The 17,426-nt window shown below is 35.3% G+C and overlaps 1 protein-coding gene across 5 annotated transcripts in view; it reads left to right on the top strand.

The window, feature by feature from the left end:
* The first annotated feature begins 2,233 nt into the window (after positions 1-2,233).
* Positions 2,234-17,426, top strand: part of LOC138122985 (phospholipid scramblase 1-like) — a 40,470-nt gene continuing 25,277 nt past the window's right edge. Inside the window, exons 1-2 of one of the 5 annotated variants that reach the window (XM_069037442.1) lie at positions 9,795-9,989; positions 10,044-10,362. In XM_069037442.1, coding sequence (XP_068893543.1) covers positions 10,083-10,362 — 280 coding nt within the window. In that variant the 5' untranslated portion in view covers positions 9,795-9,989; positions 10,044-10,082. Of the gene's footprint in view, positions 2,265-9,794; positions 9,995-10,037; positions 10,363-17,426 lie in introns of those variants that run through there. The other 4 variants (XM_069037441.1, XM_069037439.1, XM_069037440.1 and 1 more) reach the window with 4 other exon arrangements.

Raw genomic sequence — 17,426 nt, 5'->3', positions numbered from 1 at the left:
TAGTGGTTGGCCAAGCAATGGTAAAGCGCCCTAAACTGATTTTAATAATTATTTTTCCACAGTTTTATGTTTGAAGCTATGGTGAGTTACGGCCGTATTCACCAACGCCAGTTAACGTTAACTGTAGGTTAAAATACTTCGTTACTTTAGTTACCTAGTGTTACAACAATGTTTTCGTATATTTTAACCTACAGTTAACTTTAACTGGCGTTGGTGAATATGGGCCTTAGTGTTGTAAATTAACATGTTAATTATGAATGATGTTAATTAACCGGTTAATTATCTTGTTATTTATGGTCAAATATGAGCAGATTTGACAAAACTTATGGTTGTTTCATAGACAAAAATAAAAACGATGTTCGCGCATGCGTTTACAATTTTACATTAGAAGTTGATTTAAAATCCAGAGACAAGGGAAGATCTTTCCTTTCTGTGCCTTCCATTGTAGCCTTGTGTTTGATTAGATTTTTCCCACGCAAACTACTTAAATATTCATACTGGCCCACTGTATGTCTCATTCGATTCATAGGCCTTACTTTAAAACGTCTTCTTTTTCTCTTCTTATTTTTCATGTTAAGATCCACATGCGTGCAAAGTAATAGCCCCCACACTGCTACCATATCATTCAGATAATTGTTATTAGAAATATCAATATCCATTACTTATTAAATTATTAATGTTATCACCTATCTTAATAAACAATACAACGAATACAACTCTGAAAATCTCTGATCCACGTGACTTTGACAGTTCTGACACCTAACACGAACACGTGACACAACTTTTAACCATCACTTGTCACTATCAGAAAACTTGAAAAAAATAGAAAGTAATTTCCCTCTTCCTGATTGGTTCAAATATTACACTATAATCGGTGTATGAACGCTCCAAAAGTGTTAATCCTTACACTCTATTCCTTATGCTTTGCAGCTTAAGGCTCCACGATCCCTCACGTAGCGCCTATACTATAGTTCTCCCAGAGCTGCAGCGATTTTATGGCAGGGTACCATTGTATAAACGTTAACAACACCGACAATAGGTTTAAACCGCAATTACAACCCCTAATTGTAAATTCGTCCAAGTACTACCCTGTAAACTGACAGGTATAGAACGAAAATGATGATTGACAGGGGTCTGTTTATGTCGCTTATCGGCATCTCAACAGGCGTAATAATTACTATTGCCCAGCCATAAAATCGCTGCAGCTCTGGGAGAACTATAAATACATGGAGGTATTTTTTTCGGAATTTTTCTACAAAATCAACTTTGAAGCAATGCTTGACTTTTGGTTGGTTAGTAGGCACCTAAACGGTGGTCAATGACATTTTATTTTTAAAAAAAGTATAACAATTAATTTGTAATTAAATAAAAACGCGAAATCATTTTTTTCGGATTTTTTTGTAGTGGAACGTTTTTTCGCGGTAAGTAAACACTCATTTGACAGATAATTAAAATACGGAGGTCAATGACATTTTCTTTTTTCGTTTACTGTCGTAGTTTTTTTGATATTTACAAAAAATAAATCCGAAAATAGGCAACCAAACGTACTTAAGACGACGCGCCTTTTGCCGCTCAGACATGGTTTATGACTAGTGAGCAGGGGCGGCTTCTCTGGGTAGGCAGGTGAGGCAGTGCCTCACCAAATACTTTACTAACCAAAATCTTTTTTAATAGATAATTTTTGATTTTTTTTAGTATAAAAATATTTTTGTTTGTATACTTTTATTTTGTACCTACACTGAATTAATTATTATCGAAGAATAACTGTTGCATGTGTTAATTTGCTTATGTATTTTGTATTTGGCGCGTTTTGCATTCGGCGCCTTCGCTTCGGACTGCAGAGCGTAGACCACAGAACACTCAGAGCGTTCAGCGTACCGTAGAGGCAGTGAGGCACCGTAAAATTTGCTACTTCATTTTTCCGCCTAAGCTGTGTGGTTGGTAGAATAAAGAACTGAATACCATCAACCCGTCATACATTGTTATTGGTTACTGCGTGATCTCTGCTGCGTGTTAGCAAAGTGGAACTCGAGGCAATGCCTCTGTAGTTTTGTCATTTTCATTGTAGTCGTAAAATTTTATTTTATATTATGATTATTGAGACTATGAGCGATTAACGGACACAATGGTTTTGTCGAAAAGGTTGGGAAGCGGCGCGGGCGTGAATCATGCGTTCCTTCAGCTCGACCTCGAACAGAAGTTGAAATTATAATGTTGTTGTTGTTAAACATTGCGGTTTAGTTAGGTTATGCAGGCTAGTGATGGTAAGTAGCAATTTAATAAAAATGATCTCAATGGCAAGTACCAGTCAAGAACAAGAGGCGGTTGTCGTTCCTGTTAATGTCGATTTTTTGATAAATAAATGCCGGTTTTGTAAACTTTCCTACGAAGATAAGTTTTATGTACATTAAACAGTTAAAAAGACTACTGGTAAACAGAATAGTGCATTTACTAATTCGTGCTAGGTACGGAAAATATGATTGGCTTGTTGGCAGTAAATTACTTAAAAAACTTTTTTTTTATTCTGTTCGTGACTAATAATGAGACAGTGTGGACAAAAACGGGGTATTCTGATTTGAACAATTTAGGGCGTGCATTAGAGAAGCACAATAAGAGTAAAGAGCATATTGCTTTTGCTTGTAAATTCGTTCTTTTCGGTAAACAAAACATTGCCACCGTAATAGACCCTACGGCAACGGCCATACCACGTTGAAAAGCCCCGGTTCCCGCCCGTAATAGTCCCCGCTTGGAAAATAGAAATAGAAAAGTTTAGAGAATAATAGCGTACGGGAAAATCGTTAAATTATCAAGTCTAATTGATATTGCAATTTTTTTGTGCCAGCAAGAGTTGTCGTTTATTTTCCATAATAAACCCAATGCATGATATTGTTTTGTTAATGTTACTGTCATTTTCAAAACGTCCAGGTTAGGGAAAAGTGGAACATTTTGAAATTACGTCTCACCTTTGTAATAATAAGCATTATATCCATCACCACCGTTGAACTGGTGCAAGGTCCAAAAAAAAAACGTGAAAAAATTGACCAAGTGTACTTTAAAAAAATTGCTGGTGCCTACCCAGTTTTGATCTTGACGAGCCGTTGCTGCTAGTGAGAACGACTTATGCAGGTCCTTATAACGTACTAATACTTTTATGATTGAGGGCTCGGTCAGCTCATTGCTGTCGGCCGTTCTTTATTACAGGGGGTCTTCAATGAATTTGTGCTCTGCAATTTTTGCGAAATTATAAAAAATAGGTCGCACTGATCAGGATTTTCATAGATTCGCGTGCCATAAATATTATAATGTTTTTGTGCGAGATACACTGGGTGCCCCAAAATTCGCGGAACAACTTAGCAGTACGTTGTTAAGTAGGCATTAAAATATCAGGTAAAAATGTTTAAAAAAATCAATCTTCGTTTTTGTCGAAGATATGGACCTATGTTACATTAAATGTGGCAACATTTAAAAACATTCTATGTATAAATAAATAAATAAAGCTGAATTTCTTAGCAGACACGTAGCTTATACCTTAATCAAGAACTGTCTTTTCATACCAAAATTTAATTTTTTATTAAGAACAACTCCTTTTTGGAAATTTTCTAATTACGTTAATTCCATTGATTCTTCTTTAAAGTGTTCTTTAGAAAAAATACTTAATTTACGTTTAACTGATTTACAATGGTGTCAGTCCACTTTACCGATTAGATTTGGTGGACTGGGAATTCGCCGCATTTCCGATATTTGCCTCCCTGCTTTCCTATCTTCAGTTTATGGTGTTAAAAAGCCTGTTTCTCAATTACTAAATTCAAAGGATAATGAGCTTATTATTCACCATTATGATGAAGCTTTAGCAGTCTGGGATGTAGAAAATGAGAACGAAAGACCAACAATTCCACAATTTCAGAAGAATTGGGATAATATCAATATCAAAAGAATAATTGACAATGACTTAATCTTTAATTCATCTAGGGACTTGGCTCGTTTTAAGGCTTTGCAATGCAGAGAATCAGGATCTTGGTTACATGCAATACCTTCTCCTAATATTGGTACTCTTTTAGATAACACTTCCTTCCAAGTTTGTATTGGTTTAAGATTGGGTTGTAATCTTTGTACACCTCATATTTGCAAATGCAATGCGAAAGTTGATGAAATTGGTATTCACGGTCTAAGTTGTTCCAAAAGCAGTGGTAGATTTTCAAGACACACTGAAATTAATTATATTATCAACCGGTCTTTGACTTCTATTCATGTTAATTCAACTTTAGAACCAAACGGACTATCTCGTGATGACGGAAAACGCCCAGATGGGATGACTTTAGTACCGTGGAATAAAGGTCAACCTTTGGTTTGGGACGTTACTGTCGTAGATACACTTGCAGGCAGTTACGTATTGAAAACATCTGAAGTCTCAGGTTTTGCCGCTGAAATGGCTTGCAAACGCAAACATAACAAATATAGTTCAATTATTTCGTCAAACTACATATTTAAAGGTTTAGCCTTTGAAACCTTAGGCCCTTGGTGCAAAGAAACAATAGATTTCATTAATGTCATCGGAGACTGACTTATCGCGGAATCAGGGGATTCAAAATCTAAGAAATTCCTTTTTGAGAGGATTTCCCTTGCCATTCAACGTGGAAACGCTGCAAGCATTCGGGGTACTTTTCCAGATTCCGCATTATTATCGGAAATTTTCGCATTGTAAATTAAAAATGTTAAGTATTTTATGTTAAATTTTAATAAATGATTTTTTTATTTCTATGTATCCCAATAGTCTGCAAATATTTCATTTTTGTTGTATCCATGGAAATGGGGGAGAAAAATCAAAGCCATGTTGCCGTACGTTATTTTAGGTAAAACGGACATAAAATTACTATTTGGAAATGCTGGAAGTAATGAAGAAAATAATTGCAAACCTGATCACAATCGTTCAGAATTATTATGCCAATGGCTAGGAAAAGACAAATAACGAAAGTCTTTTTTAATATTTAAAATAAATGAGATCAAAGCTGCACCTTTTGAGGCCCCATATCTTCAAATTTAAGAGGTATAGAATTTTTTTTTATTTTTCTCATTATTTTCTAACATGAGTTGACATTGCCCCATTGAGTTGTTCTGCGAATTTTGGGGCACCCAGTATACAGTGAATTTTTTTATCAATGACCATAGGGAACAATTTTATTTAATGAAACATATTTACAATCTAAATTATAAATTTTAAACTAAAGAGGTGGACAAATATTTTAGTATTTTAAATGCTCAAACTCTTTACCAAAAGCCGCTAAATAGTAACCTAATCGGTCTCCAAAAAGGTCGAATAATAATATTTATAAAATTATTAGGTACACTGTTTTTCTTTTGGTTTGTCAATTGTAGTTAGTTGCAAAAAAACGGCGCATATGAGTTCCTCTAAATGCAGGTACAGTCGCCCGCAAAAGAATCGAGCCTACCCCGCTGCAAGGGAATAATCACCTGTCATAAACTCGTAAATCTAGCCTGCAACTATTTGGGACAGTTTGGTATACGAGGGTTGTTTCATAAATTTTTGGTCATTACTTAGACCCTAGAGTTTGTCTGTCTCTATATTTAAAAATTATTGATTTAATTCGATTGCAGTAAATGTGATTTGTAACGGCCGACGTTTTAGTAAAACTATAAAAATATTTATGATTTATGTATTAGCCATGCCAAAATTTAAAAACTACCACCTGTTGAATTAAGTTGGTAAAATTAAAATTACACTAAATGTCCTAATGGTAACTTTTATATTACTAGGAGGCCAGCTAGACCTTGTAGTGACCCAGTTTAAAATTTAAAATTTTAATTCCCGGTACCGCCACGAGAGCGCGCCAAATGTGAAGGTACTAGCGGCTAGGCTAGGAACTAAGGGATGGGGTTGGTAATCTCGGGGAGTTGGCAACGGTGAGAGCGGAAATATAGCGGGGGTGAAGCGGTCTCTCGCGCGCGTGGTTGAAGGGGGATAGGTCACTTTTGTTTGGTTTTTCGAAACGAACACACCGTGCGAAGAGCGATCCATATTTCCAAATTTGTAAGTTAAATCTGAATCAATTACCCTACCGTCCCGAGTAGATATTTTGTGTCCCCGTGGGGAATCCGACGTTTTTTTAATACACCCGGGTAATTTATCCCACGTTTGTTGTCTTTCTGTTTTTTTTTTTTTTTTTGGGACCAAGACCACGTGGTATGTTGTAGATATAATTTTGTTGCATGCTGTTTCTTTCGAGAAGCGCCTATTTGTTAATTTTAAGCGTTCTATTTCCCCCATGTCAAAAGTCAACTATAAGCATACAACGTTGCCGGTTGTATTTTCTAGGTAGAATCCAGTGTTGGTGGTTTTTTAGTTTTGTAACGGATAATACATATGTCTCCAAAAAAAATTAGTAGTAATATAACAATTGACTTGAACATCGCATTGATTTGCAAAGTTGATGCCATTCCCAATCTCGATTTATGCATTTTTACAACAAATTGACACAATTCGCATTATTTTAAAAATGTGAAACGTAGGTATTTATTAGTTACTATAAAGAGTTGCTTTCAAAAATAGTCACCAATTTATTTTGTTCAGTATAAAACTATCACGAAAGAGTTACAGTGATGGATAGACGTTAACGAAATTTTGATTTAAATATGTGAGTTGAATCTTCAATAAAATAATACACAATCGAAATAACCGATGTGCTTGATAGAAAAAATAAATATGCAACTAAAATCAAAATGATTGTAATAATAAACGTAATAAAATAAATCATTACAATAGGTAAGAAAATTCTCGGTAAATTTGCAGAGGTAAAGTATCTTTATTAAACAAAACTAAAACAACATTGGGGCGGGGGGGTTAAAATGGCCAGACAGATTTTAAATAAAATTTTCAGCCGTAAATAAAAATCTCAATAACCCCGAAATAATCGTCATGTAATAGATACCTGTTCATTTTGGATTGAACATTAGTGGTGCAAATCGCACACATTTGGCATTAACTTTCATATGAGTTGTCATGGTAACAGGTCAGTCATTTGCACCACAGCTGTTCTTCCTAACGTGAACAGGTATTATAATAATTAATATTTTTATTGGGGGTTACAAAGCACTTTCTACCAACCGATTTTATACCTTTGGGCAAGTTTGTGAAGCTTTGATGATTATACCTTTTTACACAACAGCAAAAGGTGTCAAGTGAGACAATTGAAACTCACAGCCATTCCGTCTCACAATTTGAATTTACCAGTGGGTACTCACAATAAAACCGTAAAATGTCGACAAACTACTAATAGGTAACGCTTCTTAGGTACTATAATAACAAATTTTTTTCACTATTAGTCTCAGAAGGCGTCATTATTGACTCTCGAACCGACCCCAGAAGTAGAATTTCTCTCCCTAGGTTAATAAATTAAAAATTTGTTACACAGTCTAGGACTGGTTTACAAATCTATGAGGGGCATGGTGACCAACTCAATAGACCGGGACCAATGGCTTAACGTGACTTCCGAATCACGAGACAGAATATAGCTTTTTTTAAAATTATTTTAAATTTCGCCCTGGGTCGGAATCGAACCCGCGACCCTCGCGTCCCTGAGCCGAAACGGACTCCCTTAGGTTATATTCTGCCTTTTCATTATTAGCCAAGGTCAATAATGAACAGCCGTCACTTAGCAACGAACGATTTTCGTTGATTTCATTGGTTAACGTAGACGATTTTCATAGCAACCGTTGAAAAATGAGAACTCGGATCGTCGCATCAGACAAAATAATTTGATTAATAATTAGAACACATCATTTCTTCTTGCACCGTTTTGGCTCAAAGCGAATATAAAAAACGTCACGATATATTCGCTAAAATTATACACATGAATTTAGCTGTTAAATTCAATTTATTAAAGATACACAACCACATTATAGTTATACACCAGAAAGTTGTTTGGAAAATGACAGTTACAAGTTATATTTTGATAGAACAGTTTTAACTGACATTCATATTAAGCATAACAGACCAGACATTATAATTTTAAATAAACAACAAAAGCAAGCATATCTTTTAGATATAGCTGTTCCAAATTCACATAATACCGTGTGAGCAACAAGTAGGTACTGATTGAGTTGGCAATAAATTCTAGTGGTTTTTGGTGACTTTTATGTCATGTTCCAACGAGAAAACCATTTTATTAATAAAAGAATACAAAAACCAAGACGTTTAAATTTGAAATGTATACCAGCTGTCAATAATGTCAATAAAACAAACCGAAATAGGTACAATTCACAGTCTTGAAAATTTTATGTAAAATTTTTTTTTGCCAACTGTAACAGTTATTGTTGCTCACCCTGTATAACACAGACATATAACACAAAAATTAATAAATATTTAGAGCTCTCCGTTCCTATGAGAAATCTTTTACCACTTGTAATTTCAGCAACGGGAATAGTACCGCAATCTCTTTTTAAAAATTTAAAAATTCTGGATTTAGATAACACATTGGTAGTTGAAATTCAAAAAGGTATATTATTATACTCATGTCACATCGTGAGGAAGTTCCTTAACATTGACACAGAACATAAAACACAAAAAAGTCAAAATGTGGAGGCGAGACGCCGGTAATTATGTTGATAAGCACTGCACTATTACTTGATAGTAATAGTGTATGTACTCCGGCAAAATTGCCGTGCCGCCGGGTGGAGGTGGGATACGTGTTATCAGAAAGGGTTTTTTCTTTATACCATACTGTTATTAGGATTTATCAGTACTCAATGCTTGATTGATATGATACCTATAACAGACTAGGCCGTTATTCAAAATTATCAGACCGAGGCCGTTATTTTTGCTACCGTTGCTACGGTTACGGCACAGATGACAACTAAATTTAATTTTTGAAGTAAAGAGAAAGGTCAGTCTTACAAATAAATCATCGTTAAATGTTAAGTATTATTGGTATAAAGAAAACTATAAAACAACATACGGCCGATATGGATATAACAGACTCGGTTGATTATAAAATCTCGGCTCCGCCTCGATTTTACAATACCTCAACCATGTCTGTTATATAACCCATATCGGCCTAATACCGTTATATACTATAACGTATCTAGTAGTGAAAAAAATAGTATATAAACCACGGTGAAGAAGTCCCTTATAGCCTTCACGCCTTAGAACCCTCGGCACGCCTCGGGCTCTAATCTTGGCGCTATGGCTATAATCATGAACTTCTTCACCTTGGTGTATAATATACTATTATTGACCGAACTAGTGTTGTTTTTTTGTAGTTCGTGAAGGATAAATTTTGGTGTAAAAGAAACAGGAAATGATCTGGGTGACGCTGCTGATGCTGACAATTTTCTCCAACTGTTGATGTTAATGAAAAAACAGCACAACAGACAAACATAAATCTTGGAGAGCCGGTTCAGAAAGTTGCAATGACGAAGGTCTTGGAAGACAAATTAACGCAAACTGATGATCTTGGTGGTTCTTATAACTTGCAATTTGTTTTAAACCATTTATTATAATGTAAAATGTCAAAAATTGTTACCGGCAAATTAAATCCAAATACAAATGAAATCAGCTGTTCTTTGTTTTCCCTATTTCGTTCAATTTGCAGCGCCATCTTGCGGTAGCTGATTTTGGATTTTCTCCAATACCCGGCAGCTCGTTCGGCTTGTTTGTCGTTTTGACTGAAACTGTTACATATAACAATGTAGATCACCAACTATACACGAACGATGATGAAAATAGGAAATTGATATCAACGTTTTATGCAAACCGACACTAAACACTGATATCACTATATCAGTGTTTAGTATCGGTTTACATAAAGCAATTCTCCCACTTTATCATTATATGTATTTACCAATTTTTCGCATGTCTGGTGCAGTGCAAATTTGTCGTTGAATATTCAGATTTAAGCACCCGAAAAAAGTTTTGGTTGTGTTTTAGCAAACTGAACCGTCCATCTGTTGATCGTCCGTTCCCACTATCTCTCTCAGTAATGTATGTTTGTAAACGTTTGGTAAAAAATGACAACCACGCAAAGTTCTAGTATCGAAAACGTAGAAACGCAGGCTCAGTGTCGCACGAGATGGATTCCGAAGGAGGCGGTCGCCCTGAGCATCCTGATCGATATGATTATGATCAAGGACGAGGGCTACCACCACCGCAAGTGATCAGTACAAATATGCCGAAACAAGGTTTACCCCTTCACGGACAGGACAATCCACTGTCGCCGCAAGTCTTCTATACTAATAATGCCCAAGAACAGGGGTTGCCGCCTCCAGCTTACCAAAGCTTCCCTGAAACCTACACAGGCCCTCCTCAACCCATAGTAAGCCAGCCAATCAGCAGGCCTCAAGATGTACCAGGTCAGTTTTTTTTTTTTAATTAAAGAGTTAATTAGTGGAAGAAATGTAATTGCAGCTTTTCGTATAAAAATTAGTAAAAAATCATTTTATAATTATAATTACACAAAAGATACAAGTTCAACGAAAACTACATATCTTCAAAGAAATGTATTTTGGACAATCTTGCATTTTACGATGGCAAATGTGCGCATGCGTGGAAATGAACATTATACAGCGAAAATGTGTTGCATTGTTGTCAGTTCTCCTCTCAAGTCAGTTGCACATTATGATATTGTACTGAGCTATTAGTGATCTTTGCTAACTTTATTTAATATTGCAATACGCTGTCAAGTCGCCCAGTTCAAATTGTTGAACCCCAATTAATTTTAAATGCGGGAGTAATTGCCAATGAAAATTGGACCCTGTCTAATTTACATTTTGAAAGCGAATTAGCTATTCGTCAATGGTTGGCAAAGCGTCGACTTATAAAAAATTCATCCCTTCGCCTAGCATGCCCAATTTTCGCAAAGTTTCATTATTAATTTTCTCATATTATTGATAGGGCAATTTTCTTTATGTTCTGGTAGCATTATGCACATCCGACAACAAGGGATCAGTATTATGTATTATGAAGTTTGCACATATGTACACACATTTGCCACCGTAAAATGCAAGATTACCTGTATTTTGAGATAGCGTTACTCCTAGACTCGGTAATTACATATAACTTTTGTATGTACCACGAGAAATGGTACATACTTCACCCTTATTAAATTTAATCATGACTTTAATTACGAATTTATCTCTTTCTGGCAAGTGGCATAAATATATGTATATTGTTTTATGATTACTTGAATCACCATGAGCGTAGTTAACGGCAACTTTAATAACTGTGTCGTGACACGGCCCAATTAGTAGTGGAGTAACATCGGACTGAAATTATGACTTTTAGTGATTCCAAGGTATAACTAAATGAGACCTATACTATCTTATAGAGGACATTTTGGGGCATAAGGAATGGTCATCTACAACTTTTTTTAATATGACCGAACTTTGAAAACGGCCTTTATACGTAGTTGATGTGTAGTCCGAAAAACTACGTTTCCCGTAACATTTAACGCTCTGTTAATTCAACTATTGAAGCTATAACTTTGATTTTCTGTATATTTATACTAAAAAGTACAGCGCTCTCAACAGTCAATTGGAAATTTCGCAAATACCGATAATTTTGAAAAAAATAATTAATAAATTTAGATTAATCAAAAATGCGCATCGTAAACTTCACTCTGCTGGGACCTAGGTGAAATGTTGAAAATTTCGATACACATGCAGCGAGTCAAATGTAACTAAGATATTGTAATAGCTATTTATGCACCAAGGGCGTTACAACGATGATTACGCCCGGAATCCAGCTCGAGGACTTTAGCCCGAGAGGTGGATATCGTTCGATGGGCGTAATCATTCACTATACGTGTTCGTAAAAAAAAAAAATTGGCATCTTTGCAATTATGAATTGATGATTTTCAGCGATTTGGAGCCTTTGGGGGGCTCATCGAACAAAAAAACGTTGTATTCAACTCGTTCTTGTGTAATTTGGGCTTTTTTTGGCATGAGTGGACCAGTTTAAAACTCGAGTGAAACGAGAGTTTTAAACTGGTCCACTCATGCCAAAAAAAGCCCAAATTACACACGAACTCGTTAAATAATAGTAGTTTATTTGACGAGTTTGTGTGTAAATTGGGCCTTTTTTGGCACGCGTGGGCCATTTTAAAACGCGAGTGAAACGAGTGCCAAAAAAGGCCCAATTTACACACGAACGAGTTGAATACAACGTTTTTTTGTTCGACGAGCCCCTTAAAGCCTCCAAATCGCTTAAAACCTTTAAAATTAGCTTGACGTTTCGTTTTGACAAGTTGTGACATTTATCAAAATCCGTTCGCATAGGAGAAAATTCTCAAATTCTGACAGTGTCGAACAAAAAATATTTTTTTATATAATTGATTCAAAAAATTGAAATTCACGCATAGTTATCCGTGCATGAAGTGGGTCATTTTTTACGTGTATTTTTTTTTGCATTGTTAGTAAGATCGAAACCATAGAAACCATACAAAACAGTGTGTGAAATGCGATTTCACGCACACGACTATTTCTGTGTTTCACTTCACGCACTGTTTTTTATTAGTTACCTAGCAACATGGTCACTGCATTGAAACTTCAGAGTTCCTTCAAAAATTTGAATTTTTAATTTCAATTTTTTGAATCAATTATAGAAAAAATATTGTTTATATTTCGTGCGTGAAGATGTTTTTGTGCATTCAAAGGCTTATACTGCCTCGACCTTCGTCTCGGCGTAAGAGACCTTTTCATGCACAAAAAACACTCTCTTCACGCACTTAATATAAAAATAACTATTTTCAATCAATCATCCTGTCATCTTAATACGTCAAAATGAAAACAACAATGATTAGAGGAGAATAATTTTAAACAGTTTATCAAATAGGTAGATAGGTACTACTACAGGGTTATTCTAAATGATTATAGCCGCAGCAGGCCATGCCCATGTTATGAAATTTTTGCCGCATTCATGTGAATTGTCAATTTTTGTCGCTATCACTGTCATTTTTTAGGTAAAAAGTGCGGTGATAAGATTTTTTTTTTTAATTAACAATTGAATCCAAAAATGTTGCGTTGTTTTGCAACCAATTCTAAAAATATTAAGTTGTTTTTACGCCTCCTTGGACTACAATCATTTAGAATAACCCTGTACTATGCATTGCTCAAATTTCTTGCCGTTCTTTGCCTTCATCATTTTTTTAGAAATGTCTAAAAAATGTTGGCCAAGATTCCGTGTCCGGCCAAAAAATTTTAGCCGTCACTATCTTGACATTCATGTAAAGTGTAAATAAACCTTTAGGAACCGTAACCGCACTTTCGATTCTTGTCATTTTGACATGCATATTGTTATTCTGACAATCAATTTAAACTGTTTAAAGCTCAGTTGCTCCAAAATCCGACATGGATGAACAAAATTAGAGCAGTCGTACTATTGGCAGCACGGAATTTCGGGCAGACTTGAAATTTGACTGATATAAAATGTGAAATAGGCTTTAGGTGCTAGACGTATTAATAACCTCATTTTAATATCAACTATTCTCTCATATCATTTTGCAAATTGCATTCATCAATTCTGAACAGCTGCAAGTGCTTAGATGTGATTTTCTGAGAACTAAACCGTCTTTTTTATAAAACTTTGGAAATCAATAACTAAAATGTAAAATAATTGTGCATAATTGTGACAGTTTATTTTGAAGTTCCGTCAAAATTAATTATTATGACATTTATGACAATAAAGCTTAGACTACATTGGGTTTTTTAAATGACATGTAAATTGCTGCCCGAAATTTTATGCTCGCCATAGTACATAGATAACCTGAGATAAACGTCTGTGTAGTACCTACTGTAGTAGAAAATGACAAAATAATTTCGAGTTTTGAAACTTACCACCCAAAAAATACCAATTATAATCAAGACGGTAATCATAATGACAATAAAGTATGGTTTACATTTTTTTTTTTTTGAAGTGACAGAAATTGACGGCTACAATTTTTTGGCCGCCATAGTACAGTCGATGGACAAATAAAACTGGGACAAAAATGACAATCACATAAGTCAAAATTTACAAATTTGCATCGTTTAATTACGACTTTATCACAAATAAGTTAACTTTGGTATGACATATTATGTAGAAACTGACAAATATACTGACAAGTCCAATGGTCTGATTTACATAGATTAAATTTTAAATGTCCCAGTTTTATTAGTCCACCGACCGTACCTACTCATCCAGATTTAAAGAATATTATAAATTGTGCAGTGTTGCATTTGAAACCTGAAAAATCGAAACGGCAATATGAAAAACGTTACAGTGACTTTAGACGTTTAGAGACTGGTGTAATAAGAAGAATGTAAAAACGGTGTCGGAAAACGTTGTATTGGCTTTCTTACTGGAATTTATTTATTGTGGAAGGTAAATGTTAACTTATGTTAGAGTGCCAACACTTTAAGGAGAACACACCAATTGAGTTGCGCGGCAGACGCAACTCCGTTGGTCGAGTCAATTCTTCGATTTTTAGGGTGGGAAGGTAGAACCGCTTGGCTTACCGGCTATGCGGCGTCAGAGGCGTACTATTCCGGACACGAAATCTTGGCCAACGTTTTTTTGACATTTCTAAAAAAAAATGATGTAAACCAATCATTAGTGTCATTAATAAATGACAATTATTAAAAATCACTTTGAAGTTTTTATTGTGACATCAAAAAAGCAGGGAAATAGCATTATCGAGTCAAAAGTTGGGTTATATTCAATAAAGGCCAGTTCACACATATTTGTCAGTTAAATGTCAGTTGTGGCCAAGATTCCGTGTCCGGAATAGTACGTTCATTCGTGATCTGCTTTGCCAGTGTTCGTTTCGTTGTTTCGTGATTTCAGGGTTGTTTTCTATTGCAATAAAATGAGTTCTTTTCAGAACTAAATAATTTGTTTTTCTTTATTTGAGCGAGGTTAGTCAAAAAAAATAAATAAAAACGTATACCCCCATTTCTGAACGCAAGTGATACGCCACTGGACAAAACTTCACGGACAGATTTGAATGACTCAAGGTGTTCTCCTTAAAGTGTGCGGACTCTAAGATAAGTCGAGAGAACGCCAACCGACGGCGACGCCTACAAAAGATCAACACCCAGCCAGCATTTACAAGAAATTTTGCTTTCCCAGGGACTCAGCTCCTCTAACCTCTCTCCTAGATACACTGCTTACTTTTTGTGACTTAGTTTGCTAGAAATAAACACCGATTATATTTACGGCCGTCGCCAAGGCAACAGCTGCGAAATTGAATTTCGCAGCCTGTTCTCGGTATGCGAAGTGCTCATTTCGCGTACGGTTGCACACAAAAAATATTAAAGCATCCAATTTTGACAACTATTTTTGATCTATCAAAAAATGCCATACTTTACGACGTGATAACGATGCCTAAATGTCGCGTTTTTTTGACGGTTGTAGAAAAAATTACTTTAATTTAGATGTCAACTTCATGCCAAATAAAAAAAAGGTAATTGTTCACTTTAACTACTTCTGGAATTTTCGCGTTTTTTCTGGCTAGACAGCCTCAGGGCGTCCTCCTGGATCGTTTCCCACCACTCAAACCTTGTGCAAATGCCCCATTACCCCGTGACACTAACGGGACAGTGGAGTGAATAGGGGTGCTGGGTGGGTAATAAAATCACGAAAATCAAGTTAAAAATCTGTAGAACACTTGTTTTCAAGGTCATTTGAAGGTCATGTGAAGGTCATTTGAAGGTCATGTAGGGTCAAAGAAGGAAAAATTTTCAACAATAGAAATACAATTTTTAGGGTAAGGAAAATATTCGAAGATGTTAATAAAAAGAAATAACAATATCCCAATTCAAGGTAATCGCAATATTAACAAACTTACCTATTTTGTTTTGGTGTTGAGTTTCCTTTGCCTTACTGCCCGCCATATCCGACTGTATCCGGATCATTGCGTGAGCACATATTTTGCTAATGTTCATATTTGTAATACGAAAACCGGGAAATCACAGGTACCATAAGTTTATCGTAAATAATTAAAAACGTACATTTCGCATTGATCGATCACTTATTTTGTCACTTATTATGTGTCCGTTCAAGTCACAAATACGTCCAATGATGATATCGTAGTATATAAAAATAGGGACCAATAAGTGTATAAATCTAATATTTTTCGGCACTTGCGATCTGTACACGACGGATTGATCCACAACATACCTTTCACAACGTGTGCAGAAACACCGTTTTGGTAACAAAATGCGGCAATATAAACCCGGTCTCGATATTGTAATTGTGAAAATATTTTTTCTCCCTACCGGTTAGAAATGTAGGCTGTGGATACTTCATTTGAGGTGAGAAAATTCAACTTTCTCGCTAAGGTAAGAAAGTTAATCATGAAATGTTTATGGTAAAACTGTACCAAAATACAAATGTCAAAAGTGTCAAAAGTGAAATAAGTTATTGATAAATGAAAGCCAATTCAATGAAGTAAGTTGGTAGGTCAATCATATAATCTGGAAAATAAACAGATAAGCTAGGTAGGTAGATTACTTTACCCTGTTTATATCAAATTTTCGAACAAACCTCAAATCTTCAAATGCGATGACAAGTTAATTAAACAAATAACACAGCCTACTATTCAATTCTCAAAATTTTCGTTTTAATCACGAATCTTTTTTGACTTTTTTCAACAAAGTTGTGCCGGTAGGGACAAAAATTGTATTCAAACCTTGTTAAGAAAGTGTCCTTGCAGACCTTAGGCACTTACAAACCTCGTCTACGACTCGGTTTATAATCTTTGCCTGCGGTCTGCAAGAAACCACTTTCTTACCTTGGTTTGAAATATACTATTTTTTGCCTCAACAGACGATTTATACGAGGTGGCACATACTTTATCATGTCACAAAAGAAATTCCAATTGGTAACACTATTACGCGACGCCATTTTCGATAATAATGAAGACGTTTTCTTCATTGACAAAAGAAAACAAGTGATGTGAACTTTGTACGAGACCTTCCCTTAGGGGTTGCATCACTATGCAACCAACAATAATTAACTAAAAAACGGCCAACGCCCAGCCTCGGATAGACCATAAACGACCAGAATACACCTGTTACCTGCCGTGTGATTAAATTGGGGATTCCCATGAGAAGGAGATCATGCATTCTGCTTGGTTTTAAACAAATTGTTTAACGTTATTTTTTACTTAATGATTTTTACATAAACACAGTTATATTTACAGATTATCGCTGATTGGTGCATTTTCGAGAACATAGCCTCGGACCCAGTTTTCACGAAGCTATTTTTTACGTTCATTAAAGTATTATTTTAATCACAATAATCATAATAACACCATTAACAGAAAATTTCAATTTTTTATAAACCTTCTCACAAAGAATTTTCATTAATGTGGGTTTTTTTACAAAAATCACGAAAAATTGTTGGTAAATGCTTTCACCCCATTGGTCGCCGGGTGGGT

Source organism: Tenebrio molitor, chromosome 2, assembly GCF_963966145.1.
Source record: "Tenebrio molitor chromosome 2, icTenMoli1.1, whole genome shotgun sequence".
In the NCBI taxonomy this organism is placed as follows: domain Eukaryota; kingdom Metazoa; phylum Arthropoda; class Insecta; order Coleoptera; family Tenebrionidae; genus Tenebrio; species Tenebrio molitor.
Note: the sequence above shows the minus strand (reverse complement) of the source record. Positions and strands in the feature narration are given on the sequence as shown.